Below are 20894 nucleotides of genomic sequence, written 5' to 3' on the forward strand. Positions count from 1 at the left end.
TGTGTGTGTGTGTGTGTGTGTGTGTATGTATATATATATATATATATATATATATATTCTATTTGTTTCCTGCTGCATAAATAGAGTTCACTTGACAAGTGGTAAGGCTGAAAACAATGGCACTATCACTTACCTGCCTGCCCACCCTGTTGTTGTGCAGTCTCATGCGAGCATGTATGTCTCTGTAAAGTTCCCGTGAATCCAAGAACTCTTTGGAGAAGCGCTCCCCATAATCCACATCTGGACTGCAGCCTCCCCACTCCCAGGAGTCCTGTGGCCCTGGTGCCTCAGCAGGCATGTGTTCCATGACACCATGCACCATGCCCTTCCCACGGTTCATAGCTTCCATCTGTAGTCTGTGTAATTTAGCCCTAAAGGCCTCCTCGTCTCCTCTTCTCTTCTCATCACAGCCACATGACCTTAGCTTGCCCATGGAACAAGCATTGGACACTGCATGCACCACCCCAGCTGCAGCAATAGCATAGGCGTATGCGCTCTCCCGGAAACCTGCATTGAAGAGAAGAACGATGAGTGTCAAAACTTGCATCTGTCTAATCTGTTTTTTTATATCAAGATAATAATTGCTGCATTGCATACAGGTCGTGTTACCATGAATATATAGAGTATATAGCCAAAACTTTCCTAAGAAAGTAAATCGAGCGTACCTACAGTATGAGTAACAATATGGGTAGTCACTTAATTAGAGAAATTAGCAGCTCCTAATTGACCATCTGGTGGTCTAATATAGAATATAACAGTTTTGATACCAAAGAAAAGGTAGATTTTTACCTACAACCGCATGTTAAGAATTTAAAATCTTACATTAGAGACACTACTCGCTTTTTTCTTACGTCCTACAGGATTCTGGGGTTCACATTAGTACCATGGGGTATAGATGGGTCCACCAGGAGCCATTGTCACTTTAAGAGTTTGAGAGTGTGGGCTGGCTCCTCCCTCTATGCCCCTTCTACCAGACTCAGTTTAGAAAATGTGCCCAGAGGAGCCGGTCACAGCTAGAGGAGCTCTACAGAGCTTCTTCAGAAAAAAGTTTTTTTTAGAGTTTATTATTTTACAGGGAGGCTGCTGGCAACAGCCTCCCTGCTTCGTGGAACTAAGGGGGGGAGTAGTGCCCTCCCTGCGGGGTCTGAGCCACTATCTCCGCTGACAGGACACTGAGCTCCTGAGGGGATAGATCGTTCCCCACCACAGGAGATCGCTCACCCCAGCAGCATGCCGCCACCCCCGTACAGAGCCAGAAGATCGGTGGCGAATGAGTAACCGACCTCCCCTTGCAAGCGGGGGGCCGGTATGAAGATGGCAGCAACAGGGTAGGGTGCGCGGTATTAACCGCGCTCCGGAGCTCAGAGGCACACTGTGCAGCGCTGTGAGGAGGCACCCTGAGCCGGCGCCTAAACCCTGCACTGGTCAGAAAGTCTGTCAGGGTCCGTGGATCTCAGCCAGCATTATCCTCAGGCAAGTATAATCATTATGAAGAGCGGGAAGACAGCGCCATTTTGGGGACGGAGCTTCTCCTCAGAGCAGACCCAGCAGCGTTCAGCACCATTTTCCTGCCTGCACAGCGCTGTCCAGGAAGAGCAAGTCCCTCCACAGCAACTCCAGCTATCTCTCACAGTACCAGGGGGTTGTAGAAGGGGGGTGGGGGGAGGCTAAATACAGACTGTGTAACCTATTAAGGTGCACAGTCAGCACTGGTAGGGGATCACCCTGCCTTCTTGGGGGTGAAACTCTGTCTGCCCTCCCCTGTGTGTGTAGAGTGTCTGTGGTCTCCATACAGCTTTGTCCAGGGACTCTGTGTCATATGCTGCAGAGGATATGTCCTCTCAGGATGATCCCATTCCATGTAATCAGGATTGCACTGGTTTAGCACAGATACCGGCAAGGGAACCTGAGTGGTTATCCTCTATCAAATCTATGATTTCTCAGATTTGAAATAGGGTTGCACAAAATGAATCTGCAACTCAGGCTTTACAGAACTCTATGGCAGTCTGGCCCAGTTCTGGTACCTCAGGGCTCCCCGCTGTATATTCCCAAAAACATACTCTTGCACAGATCGTGCAGGATGACACGGATACCGATTCTGGCACTACAGACGGTGGTGGGGATGTGTTGCAGGGGGCCGCATCTCTTGCTAAAGGGGTGCAGTTGATGATAGAGGCTATTAGAGATGTGTTGAATATTGCTGATACAACACCGGAGCAGGTTGAGGAGGCTTACTTCACTGAGAACAGGAAAGCCTCGCTAACCTTCCCTGTGTCAAAGGAATTAAATGCTATTTTTGATAAAGCTTGGGAAAACATGGATAAAAAATTCCAGATCCCTAAAAGGGTTCTGGTGGCATTTCCTTTCCCGGTAGAGGATAGAAAAAAATGGGAAAACCCGCCCATTGTTGACGCGTCAGTATCCAGACTCTCAAAAAAGGTGGTTTTACCTGTTCCAGGATCTACTGCCTTGAAAGAGCCGGCTGATCGAAAAATTGATAATACGCTCAAATCCATGTACACGGCTTCTGGGGCAATACTACGTCCCACTATTGCCAGTGCTTGGATTGCCAAAGCTTAAATAAAGTGGTCAGGCATGTTACTTGAAGATTTGGATACTATGGAGAAATATGATGTTGAATTGTTTTTACGTAACATTCAGGATTCGGCAGGATTTCTGGAAGAATCCATGAAAGACCTTGGTTCCATGGCTGCGGGAATTTCTTCCATGTCTGTCTCAGCTCGTTGAGGACTGTGGTTGCGCCAGTGGTCTGCTGACGCGGAATCCAGGAGAAGTGTGGAGACCCTACCCTACACAGGTCAGGCTCTCTTTGGGGAAGCGTTAGATGCGTGGATCTCCACGGCTACAGTGGGTAAGTCACCTTTTCTTCCCTCAGCTGCACCTGCTCCGAAGAAACCCTTTTCTTCAAGTACATCACAGCCCTTTCGGCCTGCCAAGCCCAGAAAGGCCAAGCCGTCCAACACTGTCTTTCAGGGACAAGTCCAAGAAACCTGCTGCTGCAGGTTCCCAGGAACAGAAACCTGCTTCGGGTTCACCAAAGTCCTCCGCATGACGGTGGACTGCACGCCCCGGAGGTAGAGCCAGTGGGAGTGAGACTCAGGCATTTCAGTCACGTCTGGGTGTCGTCCAGCCTGGATCCCTGGGTGCAAGATATTGTGTCCCAGGGGTACAGGCTCGAATTTCAAGATCTCCCTCCTCACCGATTCTTCAAATCAGGCTTGCCAGCTTTGCTGGCAGACAGGACAGTCCTGCAGGCAGCCGTCCAGAAGTTGGTGGAGGCACAGGTTATTGTACTGGTCCCTCCTCATATGCAAAACAAAGGTTACTATTCTAACCTTTTCGTGGTACCGAAACCGGATGGTTAGGTCAGGCCCATTCTGAACCTAAAATCACTGAATCCCTTTTTGAAGGAGTTCAAGTTCAAAATGGAGTCTCTAAGGGCGGTGATATCAGGTCTGGAAGAGGTGGAATTTCTGGTATCCCTGGATATCAAGGATGCGTACCTCCACATTCCGATTTGGCCGCCGCATCAAGCTTATCTCAGATTCGCACTGTTGGACTGTCACTACCAGTTCCAGGCCCTGCCATTTGGCCTCTCCACAGCACCGAGGGTATTCACCAAGGTGATGGCGGAAATTATGGTTTTCCTCCGCAGACAGGGGGTTAATATAATTCCATATCTGGACGATCTGCTGATAAAGGCGTCGTCCAAGGAGAAGCTGTTACAGTCCATTCTTCTCATGACCCACCTGCTCAGAGAACACGGTTGGATCCTGAATCTTCCAAAATCACATTTGGAACAACCAGGAGGTTGTCCTTTCTGGGAATGATCCTCGACACGGAGGTGCAGAGGGTGTTTCTTCCAGAGGAAAAAGCGTTGGTGATACAAACAATGGTCTGGGATGTCCTGAAGCCAGCCCGAGTGTCGGTTCATCAGTGCATTCGCCTTCTGGGAAAGATGGTGGCCTCTTACGAGGCTCTACAGTACAGGAGGTTTCATGCTCGGTCCTTCCAACTGGATCTCCTGGACAAGTGGTCGGGTTCCCATCTACATATGCACCAGAGAATATGTCGGTCTCCAAAGGCCAGGATTTCACTCCTCTGGTGGTTGCAACTACCTCACCTTCTGGAGGGCCGCAGGTGCGGGATTCAAGACTGGATCCTTCTAACCACGGATGCAAGTCTCCGGGGCTGGGGTGCAGTTACTCATGGGGAGACCTTCCAAGGAAGGTGGTCAACTCTGGAAGCCGGCCTGCTGCTAAACATTCTGGAGCTAAGAGCCGTCTACAACGGTCTTCTTCAAGCGGCCCATCTTCTGAGAAATCGGGCCATTCAAGTGCAGTCGGACAATGTAACGACAGTGGCTTACATCAACCGACAGGGCGGAACGAAGAGCAGAGCTGCAATGTCAGAGGTAACAAGAATCATCATCTGGGCAGAAAAACACGCATTTGCGCTATCAGCAATCTTCATTCCGGGAGTGGACAACTGGGAAGCGGACTTCCTCAGCAGACACGATCTCCATCCGGGAGAGTGGAGTCTCCATCCGGAGGTGTTCAAGGAGGTATCAGATCTATTTTGGGGTGTACCTCAAATAGACATGATGGCCTCTCATCTCAACAAGAAACTTCGGCGATATTGTTCCAGGTCGAGGGAGCCGCAAGCAGTGGCGGTGGACGCCCTAGTGACTCCGTGGGTTTTCCAGTCAGTGTTCGTGTTTCCACCACTCCCACTCATTCCAAGAGTGCTAAAGCTCATAAGGAGAACAAGGGTTCAAGCGATCCTCATTGCTCCAGACTGGCCAAGATGGTCTTGGTACGCAGATCTTCTGGATCTACTGTTAGAAGAGCCGAGGCCTCTTCCTCGCAGGGGCCGTTCGCCTATCAAGACTTACTGCGGCTGCGTTTGACGGCATGGAGGTTGAACGCCAGATACTAGCTCGGAAGGGCATTCTGAACAAGGTTATTCCTACCCTGATACAGGCTAGGAAAGGAGTAACGTCTAAACATTACCATCGTATTTGGAAAAAATATGTATCTTGGTGTGAGTCCAAGAAGTTTCCTACGGTGGAGTTTCAACAGGGATGTTTTCTCCTCTTCCTGCAAGCAGGTGTGGATATGGGCCTGAGGTTGGGATCCATAAAGGTCCAGATTTCGGCCCTATCCATTTTTTTTCCAGTAATAGTTGGCTGCCCTCCCCTAGGTTCAGACTTTTTTTAAGGGAGTTCTGCACATCCAACCTCCATTTGTACTGCCTACGGCGCCCTGGGATCTTAACGTGGTGTTGCAGTTCCTCCAGTCGGACTGGTTTGAGCCTGTACAGGTTGAGGTCAAGTTTCTCACGTGGAAGGCTGTCACTTTGTTGGCCTTAGCTTCTGCTAGACGTTTGTCGGAGTTGGGGGCTTTGTCATGTAAAAGCCCATACTTGATATTCCATGAAGATAGAGCTGAGCTTCGGACACGTCAGCAGTTTCTTCCGAAGGCTGTGTCGGCATTTCATATCAACCAACCTATTGTGGTGCCAGTTGCTACTGACTCCTCAATTTCATCAAAGTCCTTGGATGTTGTAAGGGCTTTGAAAATCTATGTGAAGATTACTGCTCATCACAGGAAATCGGACTCTCTGTTTGTCCTGTATGATCCGAAGAAAATTGGGTGTCCTGCTTTTAAGCAGACAATCTCTCGCTGGATTAGGTTCACTATCCAGCATGCGTATTCTACGGCAGGTTTGCCGTGTCCTACGTCTGTTAGGGCCCACTCTACTCGTAAGGTGGGGTCTTCCTGGGCGGCTGCCCGGTGTGTCTCGGCGTTACAACTTTGCCGAGCAGCAACTTGGTCTGGGTCGAACACGTTTACAAAGTTCTACAAGTTCGATACTTTGGTCTCTGAGGACCTGAAGTTCAGTCAATCAGTTCTGCAGGAGCCTCCGTGCTCTCCCTCCCGTTCTGGGAGCTTTGGTGCATCCCCATGGTACTAATGTGACCCCAGCATCCTCTAGGACGTAAGAGAAAATAGGATTTTGGTTACCTACCGGTAAATCCCTTTCTCGTAGTCCTTAGAGGATGCTGGGCGCCAGCCCAGAACTTCGTTTTTCTGCAATTGTTATCTGGTTCAGTACAACTTTGTTTTTAGTTACATACTGCATTGTTACTTGGTAAGTACTGTTTCAGCGGTTGCTGAGTTTTCAAGCTAAGTTAGCTTGATGTGCCTTGTATGTGTGAGCTGGTGTGAATCTCGCCACTATCTGTGTTAAATCCTTCTCTCAAAGTTGTCCGTCTCCATGAGCAGTTTCTAGACTGAGTCTGCTAGGGGGGGCATAGAGGGAGGAGCCAGCCCATACTCTCAAACTCTTAAAGTGCCAATGGCTCCTGGTGGACCCATCTATACCCCATGGTACTAATGTAGACCCCAGCATCCTCTACGGACTACGAGAAAAGGATTTACCGGCAGGTAACCAAAATCCTATTTTTACAACTAATTAAAGATATAAAATGGCAAGAGGATTATCTATTAGTAACTTGTGATGCTGAATCACTGTATACTAATATTCCACATGAAAAAGGAATACAGGTGATAATAGCACTAGATAATACTATTTCTGTGGAATTGAGACTCATTTTGAATTCTATTCAATTTATTTTGTTACACAATCACTTGTTATTTAATGGAGAGCACTTTCTACAGATACATGGCACTGCCCTGGGCACCAGGTTCGCCCCAAGCTTTGCCAATCTATATATAGGGCACCTCAAAAATAAATAAATTTCGAGTGGCACCTTTGGGGCGAGGCTGGTGCTCTATGGAAGATTTATAGATGATTTGTTTATTATTTGGAAGGGGAATATTCAATCTGTCACATCTTTTGTTGTATTTCTTAATACGACCACATTTGGTCTCACATTTACCATCACTATTCACGAGTCAGAGATCACTTTCCTGGATATCGTACTACAGGTCGGAATAATCAATGAAAATATTCATACAAAAAAGTTGATTGTAATACCTTTTTGAACTATAAAAGTTGCCACTATAGATCTTGGCTCAACAACATACCTAAGAGCCAATATTTGAGACTTAAAAAGGAACTGTTCAGAAACTAATGACTTTATCCCTCAGAGTGCTGAATTAACTCAATCATTTATTGAACAGGGGTATCCTAGACTAATAGATAAAGCCCTGGAAGATACTGGTTTAAAGGAGAGAGAGAGAGGATCTTCTAAAGGGGAATATAAAAAACAACACTAATTGTCCAAAGATAGAGAGTGACGAACCTATCTTTATTTCCAAATGTAATAATTTCTCTTATATTAAGGAAATTTTGATTAAGAGTTTAGCTATCTTAAAAATGGACAAGATACTCTCAAGCTGCCTGGAGATAAAATTAAAGTGGTATTTAAAAAAGCGAATAACTTACAAAATATCTATCACCTAGTCACTTTGAATTATCTGTGGATTCCTTATCAAGTAGCTCAAGGGAACAAAATGAAGTTCATGTGAGAAAAGGTAGCTTTAAATGTATGAAATCTACATGTATTACTTGTAAAAACATAACACATGGGGGAGACCAGTTTTCATCCCATAAGGATGACCACAACATGAAGTTTAAAGTGACAAGTCATATCAACTGTCAAACTAATTTTGTGGTTTATCTGATATCCTGTGGTTGTAGGCTTCAATACGTGGGGAGAACTACTAGATCTCTAAATACTAGGTTCTTTGAGCATAGAAGACTTATTCAAAAGAAATCTATCATTCACAGTGTTCCTAGACATTTTAACCAGGTCCAGAATGGTAATTTGGAAACCCTGTCCATACAGGGAATAGAACATATAAGCTTGACCTCAAGAGGAGGTAATAAATTTAGTTGCCTCTGTAGAAGGGAGGCATACTGGATATGCACCCTAAACACCCTCTTTCCATCTGGTTTAAATGAGAACATCGAGATGAATAATATCTGACTAGATTTTCAGAAAATTAGATGTTTGCGATACTTTTTTCATGGATTATGTATATGTTTTCAGAAAATGCTCGCTCCTAGAAAATGCTCTCTCTTAGTATTGAAAAATAGAGGGCGCTACCGTCTACTTTTTTAGAACCTATACAGTAGTACAGTTACCGTGAACCAAAAATCCTCTGCCCGTTTCCCTTTTTTTACTTACATATTGTGTATATATGTCTAATTTTGCCTCTACATAGTATTTCTTCAAGAAAACAGACTCAATGGCTATTTTTAGTCATTCTCTAAAGGGTTTTGTTTTTTTAAAATATATATTGGTATGTTTGGGATGTAATATCTAACCAATATATTGATTTTCATTTAAATTATGGAGGAGGATTTTAAGATCCTTTTATAATATAGTAATAATTGAAAAATAATTGTGATGGGCCTGGTCTGTTCTCTTCTCTCCTCTCCTGGGATTTGATCCTACAATTTCCAACATTGTGGTTGGTGGCTCTACTACCTGAGCCACAGCACCTTCTGTGGCTAACTATCCCCTGAATAGTTCTTTTGCCAGTTTCTCTTTCTTTACTTACATATTGTGTATATATGTCTAATTTTGCCTCTATGAAGTATTCCTTCAAGAAAACAGACTAACTGTCTATTTTTAGTCATTCCTTTAAGGGTTCTTATATATATATATATATATATATATATATATATATATATATATATATATATATATTGGTATGTTTATGATGTAATATTTAACCAATATATCGGTTTTTATTTAAATTATGGAAGAGGATTTTAAATCCTTTTATAATATAGTAACAATTGAAAAATAATTATGATGCGCGCAGTCTGTTCTCTCCTCTCCTGGGATTTGATCCTATGAGTTCCAACACTGTGGTCAATGGCTCTATCACCTGAGCCACACAGCATCTTTCGTGGCTAGCTATCCCTTGAATAACCTTTAGCTGACAAGAAATATTGAAATAAATGGTCTTGATCTTTCTCTGTGATGCCGCTGTTTAAATTGTTTAAATGTTTCTATATTTGAATGATTATAGTAATGAAATTGCGACTGTGCAAAATTATTTATTACTATTGGCTATTGGTCTATACAATTTTATTATGGATTTTGTGTCACTTTGAAATCTTTCCAATAACAATACTTTATAAAGGTGCTTAATTGAAGCACAGGTGTGTCATCTCTGGGAAAGAATTTTGATTGGTCAACTTAGATTTAAATACTGAGAGGTCTTGAGACCTGTATATTCATCTCCTGAGGAAACCGCTGATGCTAATAGCGGAGAAACGCATTGAGAAAACGAATTCACCCAACTGAGGCTGATATTCATGCTCAAACAACTAAATCAAGCCACCACCGTCTTTGGGTCCACCATCCCCCACTGCACACCATACACCAGCTATACATCGGGACACTGCACCATTGCCGGTAAACATCTCTGCACGTGCGGCTGCCTGACACCATGGGAGCTCAGCAAGTGGTAACACATCCAACTGCTGTCTGGGATCGGACTCAGCACAACACCTGTGCCCTCATCAGAGCTCACCAAGCAGCCAAACACTGACAGCCTGCATCTGCTGTCGGAGAGTGAACTCTGCAATACACCGGTTACGCTTTACAGTGATGGCTTTATACATTTGCTCCCGCTGGTGAGAACATTAATCAAACAAGGGGTAGTAGCATTGCATACTCAATTGGTGGCTGTAATAAAATACATTCAAATATGAACTGAGTCTGGAATCGGCCATAAGATGTTTTGTCCCAACTAAGTACATTCTATGAATGGACTATTGTACAGCCTCTTTTTATTTTATAATTACATGTGAGACATATAACAGTATCATATATTTTATTTAATTTTGTTGCTGTTTTACATATGTTGATAAACAGTATCACACTATATTATGTGAATAAATGTTTTAATTAATATACTATTGGCGCTCCTTTTTGTTACCTTTTCTATAGAACGGTGGAGGCGTTGCAGGGGGGAGCACTGGTAGATGAGGAGGATCAGTTAGCCAGCTGGGTCATGGTTAGAAGGAAAAAGAAGAGGGGGAGGGGGAGACAGGACATCTCTGACCTGCCCAACTCCAATAAATTTGCCCAATTGGACGAAGATTCTGAGGATGGCAATGAGGAAATGATGGAACCGGAGGTGACTGTTACCTCTGGTAACCAGAGGAGCGGTCCCTCCGGTACAGATGGGAAAAAAGTTAGTGTGGTACCTAGTCAGATTGTGGTGGTAGGGGATTCTATCATCAGGAGAACAGACAGGGCAATCTGCTACCAGGACCGTGATCGCCATACAGTCTGTTGTCTCCCGGGTGCTCGGGGTACGGTACATCGCAGACTGGGCAGATTGTTGGGAGGGGCTGGTAAAGACCCGGCGGTCTTGGTGCATGTTGGCACCAATGACAAAGTTAGTGGTAGGTGGGATGTTCTTAAGAAAGACTATAGGGAATTAGGCAAGAAACTTAAGGCAAGGACATCTAGGGTAATACTCTCCGAACTATTACCTGTGCCACGTGCTAGCCAAAGGAGACAGAGGGTGATTAGGGAGGTAAATGTGTGGCTTAGAGACTGGTGTAGGAAGGAGGGGTTTGTGTCCGTGGAACACTGGGCGGACTTCTCAGTCAGGTGCCATCTTTTTTGTTGCAATGGATTGCACTTGAATGAGGAGGAGGCTGTGGTGCTGGGGGGCAGGATGGTTAGAAGGTTGCAGGAGCTTTTAAACTAGGAGCCTGGTGGGAGGGTTTAGCTAGAAGATATGGGTCAAACAGTGAGTACAGTAAGGATGGGGGTAGTGAACAAAAGGAGGGTGGTGAAGGGGGGAGGTAAAGTTAAGCCACCAAGGGTATTTGCAGGGGCATTGACACAGGAATTACTGACATAGGTATTGCCCATGGAATTCCCAAATTATTAACTTATGGCGATTATGGTTCAACAGTACGGTATATAGAAAATAATGTCTATAGCATAAGGGAAAATACTAACATCAGGGGGTTAGAAAGACCTAATAGGACAATTAGGGATAGTAGTAAGAAAGGCTGTATTAGGTATTATGGGTTGGGTAAGGGAGAGAATAGAATAACATTCGGTAAGAGTAATTCTAGAAAGGCACTTGTAGATAATGGTAAGTTATAGAGATGAGCGGGTTCGGTTCATCGAGATCCGAACCTCCCCGAACTTCACCTATTTTACACGGTTCCGAGGCAGCCTCGGATCTTCCCGCCTTGCTCGGTTAACCCGAACGTCATCATCCCGCTGTCGGATTCTCGCGAGATTCATATTCTATATAAAGATCCACGCGTCGCCGCCATTTTCCACTCGTGCATTGGAGATTGAACGGAGAGGACGTGGCTGCGTTCTCTCCCTGAAAAGCTCCGTAATCTGTGCTCAGTGTGCTACAAATATCTGTGCTCAGTATGCTGCAAATATCTGTGCTCAGTGTGCTAAAAATATCTACGTTCTCTGCCTGAAAACGCTCCATATCTGTGCTCAGTGTACTGCAAATATCTGTGCTCAGTGTGCTGCATTGTGGGGACTGGGGACCACCAGTATTATAGTAGTACAGTACAGTAGGCCATTGCTGTGTATCTTGCAGCTCTGTGTCAAGTATACTATCTCTGTGCTGCATTATTGTGACCAGTATGTATACTGTACTGTGCGACGTGTGTTATACACCTGGTGATTTTATACATCCTGTCATCTGTACTCAGCGATGTGTGAGATACACCTGGGGGTTATACACCCTATATTATTATTATTATCCTTTATTTATATGGCGCCACAAGGGTTCCACAGCGCCCAATTACAGAGTACATAAATAATCAAACAGGAAAACAGCAACTTACAGTTGATGACAGTATAGGACAAGTACAGGGTAAATAAACATAGTTACATCAGCAGATGACACTGGAATAAGTATCAGGTGGCAGAAGACTGCTGGATGTGGTACACTTGAAGATGATTAAAGTAAGACAAAGGATAAGCACATGAGGGAAGAGGGCCCTGCTCGTGAGAGCTTACAATCTAAAGGGGAGGGGTAGACTGACATGGGTGACACAGATGGGGTACATAGAGAACGTGGAACAGAGGGTTAGGATGAGATTTGGCTGGGTTTGGTGAAGAAGTGGACCCCAGAAGGCACAAGTCAATACTTAACATTGCAACAATTTACTGGGCTATGCAGGAGAAAATTAAAAATAGGGGAAAAAAAAAAAAGAATCGATAACTTCTACCGCTTTCAAAAAGGTCAATGGAAGCTGAAATAATGGACAACTACCTCATGGAAGCCAGATACAGTATACCAAACAGTACTTAGCAGAGTTAGGAATGAGTGCTTATGAAATACAGTAACATTTTGTCATAATATTTCAGAAACTGCATGGCTGGTCTCTTGCACTCTTTTGCTCTAATACACCACCTGCTTTAGGATTTATATTCAAAAACATTATGTCTCCATAATCCCAAAACCGTCAGTCTTCTTGGAAAGTGGTTTGTTCCTTTGTAAGGGAAAGAGAACAAATGTTCTCAAACAACGGTTTCTCAATTTCTTTTTCCTCTGGGAAGGGATTGTGGATTCGCAGGAATATCTGAGCATTTCTGTAATAAGAAAGCAGCGACTTTCTACAAATGTTTACGAATAATTCCTGTGATTTTGTAATTTTCTTCCAGTGATTTGGACCAATAATACCATTGATTAGAACAAATAATTCCTGTGATATTGAGGTGTTTGTGTCGCTTAGCTTAGCCGTCCAGCGACCACAGTGCACCTCTTTTTCTCTTTTCTTTGCATCATGTGATGTTTGGGGACTATTTTTTTAAGTGCCATCCTGTCTGACACTGCAGTGCCACTCCTAGATGGGCCAGGTGTTTGTGCCGGCCACTTGGGTCGCTTAGCTTAGCCATCCAGCGACCTTGGTGCACCTCTTTTTTTCTTTGCATCATGTGCTGTTTGGGGACTATTTTTTTAAGTGCCATCCTGTCTAACACTGCAGTGCCACTCCTAGATGGGCCAGGTGTTTGTGCCGCCCACTTGGGTCGCTTAGCTTAGTCATCCAGCGACCTCGGTGCAAATTTTAGGACTAAAAATAATATTGTGAGGTGTGAGGTGTTCAGAATAGACTGGAAAGGAGTGGAAATTATGGTTATTGAGGTTAATAATACTATGGGATCAAAATTACCCCCAAATTATATGATTTAAGCTGTTTTTGAGGGTTTTTTGAAAAAAAAAACACCCGAATTCAAAACACACCCGAATCCGACAAAATATTTTCAGAGAGGTTTTGCCAAAACGTGTCTGAATCCAAAACACGGCCGCGGAACTGAATCCAAAACCAAAGCACAAAACCCGAAAAATTTCTAGTAAGTTACCATTAAAGCAAATGGGCAAAGGAAATATTAACAAAATGTATGCTTGAGAACGGAAGAAGTCTATCGGGTAAAATGGGGGAATTGGAATGGCTTGTATCAAAAAAGCAGTGTGATATTATAGGTATTACGGAAACACGGTTGGACGACTCTCACGACTGGGTTACTAATTTGGAGGGATATTCACTTTTCAGGAGGGATAGGGCTACCAAAAGGGGAAGAGGGGTATGTCTCTATGTAAAACCATCTCTAAAACCAAACTTAATAAATGTTATTTACAAGGGGACTGGTGATAATGTGGAATCGCTATGAGTTAAGATCACTAGTGGGCGCACTGAAATAAAGAAACTAGTCATTGGCACATGCTACAAGCAACCAGATATTAGCATACATGACGAGGAACTACTCTTACAGCAATTTGAATAAGCTGCAGGAATGGGGGATATCCTAGTATTAGGGGATTTTAACTATCCGGATATAAATTTGAGTAACGATTCACGTGTAAAAATTAGGAGCTGCAGGTTTCTAAACACATTAAAGGATCAATGCTTGTCTCAATTAGTCGAGGACCCAACCAGAGGTAATAATATTCTGGACCTAGTTATTACCAATAATGTGGACATTATATCAAACATTACAGTTGGGAGACGTTAGGAAACAGTGATCACTATATGATCACATTCAGCATCAGTTTCAAGAAACATAGCTATAAAGGATCAACCAAAACATTAAACTTTAGAAAAGCTAACTTCAATATGCAGAGACAGGCACTAAACGACATTGACTGGGAAGTTTTGTTTCATGGTAAAGACACATCGGAAATGTGGGATGCTTTAATAGGGTTGCTTGATAGCAATATTCACTAATTCATACCCTTGGGCAGTAAACGCAGGAGTACTAAACTCAAACCAATGTGGCTTAATAAGGATGTCAAAGAAGCAATGGCTAAAAAGACGCGTGCTTTTAAAGCATTTAAAACTAATTGAATGGAGGAGTCATTCCAGTATTACAAGGAATGCAATAAAAGAGGCAAAAAAGTTATAAGAGCAGCTAAAATTGTAAACAAAAAGCATATCGCTATAGAGAGTAAAACCAATCCCAAAAGGTTTTATAAATACATAAACAGTAAAAGGTTAAAAAAGGAGAACGTAGGCCCATTAAAAGATGAACTGGGAGCCTTGGTAAACGATGACAAAATAAAAGCGGATATACTGAACAGCTATTTTACATCAGTATTCACCAGGGAGGATCAGACGGTGTTAGTAGTGCATAACGACAGTGAAGGTAATGATTCTTGGCTAGATACTTGTTTATGTGGCGTATAGCTGAGGTAGTGCCATTATTTAAAAAGGATCTAAAAATCATCCTGGGAACTATAGACCAGTTAGGTTAACCTCTATAGTGGGTAAAATATTGGAAGGAATTTTGAGGGATAGCGTAGAGCAGGCATTCCCAACTACGGTCCTCAAGGCACACTAACAGTGCAGGTTTTAGTGATATCCAGGCTTCAGCACAGGTGACTTAATTAGTAGCTCAGTTATTTTGATTTAACCAACTGTGCTGCAGCCTGGATATCATTAAAACCTGCACTGTTGGTGTGCCTTGAGGACCGTGGTTGGGAATGTCTGGCGTAGAGGATTATCTGCGGAATACTAAGTTTATTAGCAAGAGTCAGCATGGGTTTGTGAGGGACAGATCATGTCAAACTAACTTAATTAGCTTCTAGGAGGAAGTGAGCGATAATCTTGACCACGGAAAAGCAGTGGATGTGATCTATTCAGATTTTGCAAAAGCCTTCGATACAGTGCCTCATAAGAGACTGATCATCAAATTAAGGGAACTTGGCCTAGGATATACTGTTTTGTACATGGATAGGTAATTGGCTGGATAACAGGGTCAATGGGATGTTCTCCAGCTGAGCACCAGTAGTCCGCGGTATACCACAAGGGTCCGTACTTGGCCCGCTACTGTTCAATATATTTATTAGTGACCTAAGAATAGGCCTAGAAAGCACAGTATCAATCTATGCAGATGATTCTAAACTGTGTAAGGTAATTAATTCGGAAATAGATGTGGAGTCTCTACAGACTGACTTATTTAAACTTGAATCCTGGGCGTCTAAATGGGGAATGAGGTTCAATATTGAAAAATGCAAAGTTATGCATTTTGGGATTAAAAACAAACTTGCATCCTATTCACTTAATGGGGAAAATATAGGGTTAGGGTAACAGTAGTGGAAAAAGATTTGGGGGTCCTCATAGATAATACGCTCAATAACAGTACACAGTGTAAAAATGCAGCAAAGAAGGCAAGTAAAGTCCTTGCTTGCATAAAACGGGGTATTGAGACCAGGGACGAGGATGTAATCCTGCCTCTGTACAAATCATTGGTACGTCCGCACCTGGAATATTGTGTTCAATTCTGGGCACCATATTATAAAAAGGATAATGGGGAACTTGAAAGAGTTCAAAGGCGCGCTACTAAACTGATTAAAGGGTTAGAGACACTGGAGTTAGAGGAAAGGCTCACTAGGTTAAATATGATTACTCTAGAAAAGAGGCATCTAAGAGGAGATATTAATATCTTCAAGTATGTAAAGGGTCATTACAAGGAGTTAGCAGGCAGTGGCAAACGCAGGATTTAGCGAGGGGGGTTTCCGTGGGTGTGTATGTATATGTGCATGTATGTGTAATATATATATATATATATACGCAGTGGTCGAAGTGGAATTTTGAAGTGGGGGTATGCAAAAGTCAAGGACGTAATTATGCGCGCCCAAGACGCGCGCGCTCCAGAAAGGGGGAGGGTCACCCAAAAGGGGCGTGGTCACCCAAAAGGGGGGGTGTCCAGTGTAGTAGAACCCCTTATACTATCTAGTACTGGTGCCCCTTTCACCTTATAGCACACGGTACGAGCTGAAATTCACAATATAGCACACGGTACGAGCTGAAACTCACATTGTAGCATACTGAATGAGCCGAAATTCACATTGTAGCACACTGAATGAGCCGAAATTCACATTATAGCACATGGTACGAGCCGAAACTCACATTGTAGCACACTGAATGAGCCGAAATTTACATTGTAGCACACAATGAACCGAAACTCACATTGTAGCACACTGAATGAGCCGAAACTCACATTGTAGCACACTGAATGAGCCGAAATTCACATTATAGCACACTGAAAGAGCTGAAATTGTGACAGCAGGGACAGCCAGAGTGACGACAGGGAGAGAGAGAGACGACAGGGAGAGAGAGAGTGACGACAGGGAGAGAGAGAGTGACGACAGTGACGACAGGGAGAGAGAGTGACGACAGGGAGAGAGAGTGACGATAGTGATGACGGAGAGAGAGTGAGGACAGGGAGAGAGAGTGACGACAGTGACGACAGGGAGAGTGATGACAGGGAGAGAGAGTGACGGCAGTGACGACAGGGAGAGAGAGTGACGACAGTGACGACAGGGAGAGAGAGTGACGACAGTGATGACAGGGAGAGAGAGTGACGACAGGGAGAGAGGTTACAGCAGGGGAACATTACCTCATTTGTTGCTGGTGGCTGGCAGTGCTGAGCTGCTGGCGGCGGCGGGAGGCTGGTGGCTGGCGGCGAGCAGCGTGCGGTGAGCGGCGGGCGGCTGGCGGTGAGCGGCGGCGGGTGGCTGTGAGCTAATACAGCGCTCTACACAGCCGCCGGCCACCGCGCAGGGACGGGGCGCACAATGTGCAGCAGGATCGCCACTTATATATATACACACACATACATACATGTGTATATATATATATATATATATATACACACACACACACACACACACATACATATATACCACATTAAAATATACATACACAAACGCACACATATACACAAGTACACATCCATACATACATACATACATACATACATACCGTACATACACCAGTGCACAAACACACAGGCATACTGTACATACAAACATACAAATACACACATAAACACTGGCTGCAAACTTACATGATCCATCAGGGCCTGGGAGCAAAAGGGCGGCGGAGTGAGGACGGAGCGGAGGGAGCTGCTGTTGCTGAGCATGCGCAGCCATCAGCTCCCCCGGCACATTCTGTAAGCAGAGAGCTCCACAGCTCTCTCTTGCTGCTTCAGCTCCGCAGTCGAGATCGCGATCGCGGTAGCGGCTTTTGCTGAGACGGAGACAAAGCTGTCTCCGTCTCAAAATAGAAATCTCGGCTCATCAGGGGGGGTTTCCAGGTACTCGGAAACCCCCCTGCATGCGCCACTGGCAGGGGATTTGTTTATTAAGAGAACTCTGTATAGGACACGTGGACACTCACTGAGGTTAGAGGAGAGAAAATTCCGTACAAAACGTCGGAAAGGGTTCTTCACGGTAAGGGCAATAAGGATTTGGAACTCCCTGCCGGACAAGGTAATAATGGCGGACTCTGTAAATGCATTCAAAATCAGATTGGACAGCTTTCTAGCTGAAAAAAGTATCCAAGGCTACAGCATTTAATATATTGACATTAAGTATCTCGGAGTTGTACGAAATATAGTTGACAATTGGTACGAAACCATTACTAACATAGTAACATAGTATCTAAGGTTGAAAAAAGACAATTGTCCATGGAGTTCAACCTATTTGTGGTCTCCTATGCACGATTATTTTGTATAAAATTTTGACTGAAGTTGATGACTGCCGTTACGTTTTACCCCTCTTTTTTAGAATAACCATAGTGCGTGACTATGCCCCGTAACCCTGGATATCGTTATCCATTAGGAATTTATCGAACCCATTCTTAAAGGTGTTGATTGAGTCGACCATTACAACTCCCTCAGGCAGGGAATTCCAAACACTTATCGTCCTTACCGTAAAAAATCCTTTACGCCGTATTGTGCGGAATCTCCTCTCCTCTAACCTGAGCGAGTGTCCACGAGTTCTCTGTGTTGATCTAACCAAAAACAGGTCCTGGTCAAGATCTGTATATTGTCCCCTTATATATTTGTAAATGTTGATCATGTACCCTCTTTATCTCCTCTTTTCCAGTGTAAGCATGCCTAGTCTTGCAAGCCTTTCCTCGTATTCCAGCGTCTCCATACCCTTAATTAGTTTGGTCTCCCGCCTTTGAACCTTTTCTAGCTCCAGGATATCCTTTTTGTAGTAAGGTGCCCAGAATTGTACACAGTATTCAAGGTGTGGCCTCACAAGTGATTTATATAACGGGAGTATAATACTCTCGTCCCTAGCATCAATTCCCCGTTTTATGCATGCCAATATCTTATTAGCCTTCTTTGCTGCAGTCCTACTTTGGGTACTACTGCTTAGTTTGCTATCTATGAGGACACCTAAGTACTTTTCCAGTACAGAATCCCCTAATTTTACCCCATTAAGTAGGTAGGTGTTATTTCTCTAACGTCCTAGTGGATGCTGGGGACTCCATAAGGACCATGGGGAATAGACGGGCTCCGCAGGAGACAGGGCACTTTAAGAAAGAATTTGGATACTGGTGTGCTCTGGCTCCTCCCTCTATGTCCCTCCTCCAGACCTCAGTTTGAATCTGTGCCTGGACGAGCTGGGTGCTGTTTAGTAAGCTCTCCTGAGCTTGCTCTAAGAAAGTATTTTGTTAGGTTTTTTTATTTTCAGAGAGATCTGCTGGCAACAGACTCTCTGCAGCGTGGGACTGAGGGGAGAGAAGCAGCCCTACTGACTGAAGATAGGTCCTGCTTCTTAGGCTACTGGACACCATTAGCTCCAGAGGGATCGTACACAGGATCTCACCCTTTGTCGTCCGATCCCGGAGCCGCGCCGCCGTCCCCCTCGCAGAGCCGGAAGACAGAAGCCGGGTGAAAGAAGCAAGAAGACTTCAAAATCGGCGGCAGAAGACTCCAGTCTTCAAACTGAGGTAGCGCACAGCACTGCAGCTGTGCGCCATTGCTCCCACACTAAACCCACATACTCCGGTCACTGTAGGGTGCAGGGCGCAGGGGGGGGGGGGGCACCCTGGGCAGCAATTAGGACCTCTTGGCAAAAAGTGGGAATATATACAGTTGGGCACTGTATATATGCATGAGCCCCTGCCATAATTTTACACAGAAACGCGGGACAGAAGCCCGCCGCTGAGGGGGCGGGGCTTCTTCCTCAGCACTCACCAGCGCCATTTTCTCTCAACAGCTCCGCTGAGAGGAAGCTCCCCAGGCTCTCCCCTGCAGATTCACGGTAGAAGAGGGTAAAAAGAGAGGGGGGGCACATAAATTAGGCGCAAAAACATTATATACAGCAGCTACTGGGTTAACACTAAGTTACTGTGTGATTCCTGGGACATATAGCGCTGGGGTGTGTGCTGGCATACTCTCTCTCTCTGTCTCTCCAAAAGGCCTTGTGGGGGAACGGTCTTCAAAAAGAGCATCCCCTGTGTGTGTGTGTGTGGTGTGTCGGTACGCTTGTGTCGACATGTTTGACGAGGAAGGCTATGTGGAAGCAGAGCGGGAGCAAATGAACGACGGCGCCGACACCTGATTGGATGGATATGTGGAAGGTTTTAAATGATAATGTTAATTCCTTACATAAAAGGTTGGATAAAGCTGAAACCTTATGACAGTCGGGGTCGCAGCCCATGCCTGATCCTATGTCGCAGAGGCCGTCAGGGTCTCAGAAGCGCCCACTATCCCAAATTGTTGACACAGACATCGACACGGATTCTGACTCCAGTGTCGATTGCGATGATGCAAAGTTACAGCCTAAATTGGCTAAAACCATCCGTTATATGATTATAGCAATAAAGGATGTGTTGCACATCACAGAGGAAACCCCAGTCCCTGACAAGAGGGTTCATATGTATGGGGAAAAAAGGCAGGTGGTAACCTTTCCCCCTTCACATGAGCTAAATGAGTTATGTGAAAAGGCTTGGGAATCTCCAGATAAAAAACTGCAGATTTCCAAACGGATGCTTATGGCGTATCCTTTCCCGCCAACGGACAGGTTACGCTGGGAATCCTCCCCTAGGGTGGACAAAGCTCTAACACGCTTATCCAAGAGGGTAGCCCTGCCGTCACAGGATACGGCCACCCTAAAAGATGCTGCGGATAGAAAGCAAGAGGGTACCCTGAAGTCCATTTATACACATTCAGGTACCTTACTAAGGCCGGCAATTGCGTTGGCCTGGGTGTGTAGTGCTGTAGCAGCATGGACGGATACCTTATCTGAGGAACTTGATACCTTGGACAAGGATACTATATTAATGACCCTGGGGCATATAAAAGACGTTGTCCTATATATGAGAGATGCTCAAAGAGACATTAGCCTTCTGGGCTCTAGAATAAATGCAATGTCGATTTCTACCAGAAGGGTCCTGTGGACTCGGCAATGGACAGGCGATGCCGACTCAAAAAGGCACATGAAGGTTTTACCTTACAAGGGTGAGGAATTGTTTGGGGAGGGTCTCTCGGACCTGGTCTCCACAGCTACTGCTGGAAAGTCAAATTTTTTGCCATATGTTCCCTCACAACCTAAGAAAGCACCGTATTACCAAATGCAGTCCTTTCG

The 20894-nt window shown here is 44.6% G+C and overlaps 1 protein-coding gene across 3 annotated transcripts in view; it reads right to left on the reverse strand.

Moving 5' to 3' along the window:
• The window catches only part of WNT10A (Wnt family member 10A), a 345036-nt gene that overhangs the window by 72452 nt on the left and 251690 nt on the right, over nt 1-20894 (reverse strand). For all 3 annotated transcript variants that reach the window (XM_063933889.1, XM_063933888.1, XM_063933887.1), the window contains exon 3: nt 134-507. In XM_063933889.1, the coding sequence (XP_063789959.1) occupies nt 134-507 (374 nt within the window). The remainder of the gene's footprint in view (nt 1-133; nt 508-20894) is intronic.

This window comes from Pseudophryne corroboree, chromosome 7, assembly GCF_028390025.1.
Source record: "Pseudophryne corroboree isolate aPseCor3 chromosome 7, aPseCor3.hap2, whole genome shotgun sequence".
Taxonomy (NCBI): Eukaryota; Metazoa; Chordata; class Amphibia; order Anura; family Myobatrachidae; genus Pseudophryne; species Pseudophryne corroboree.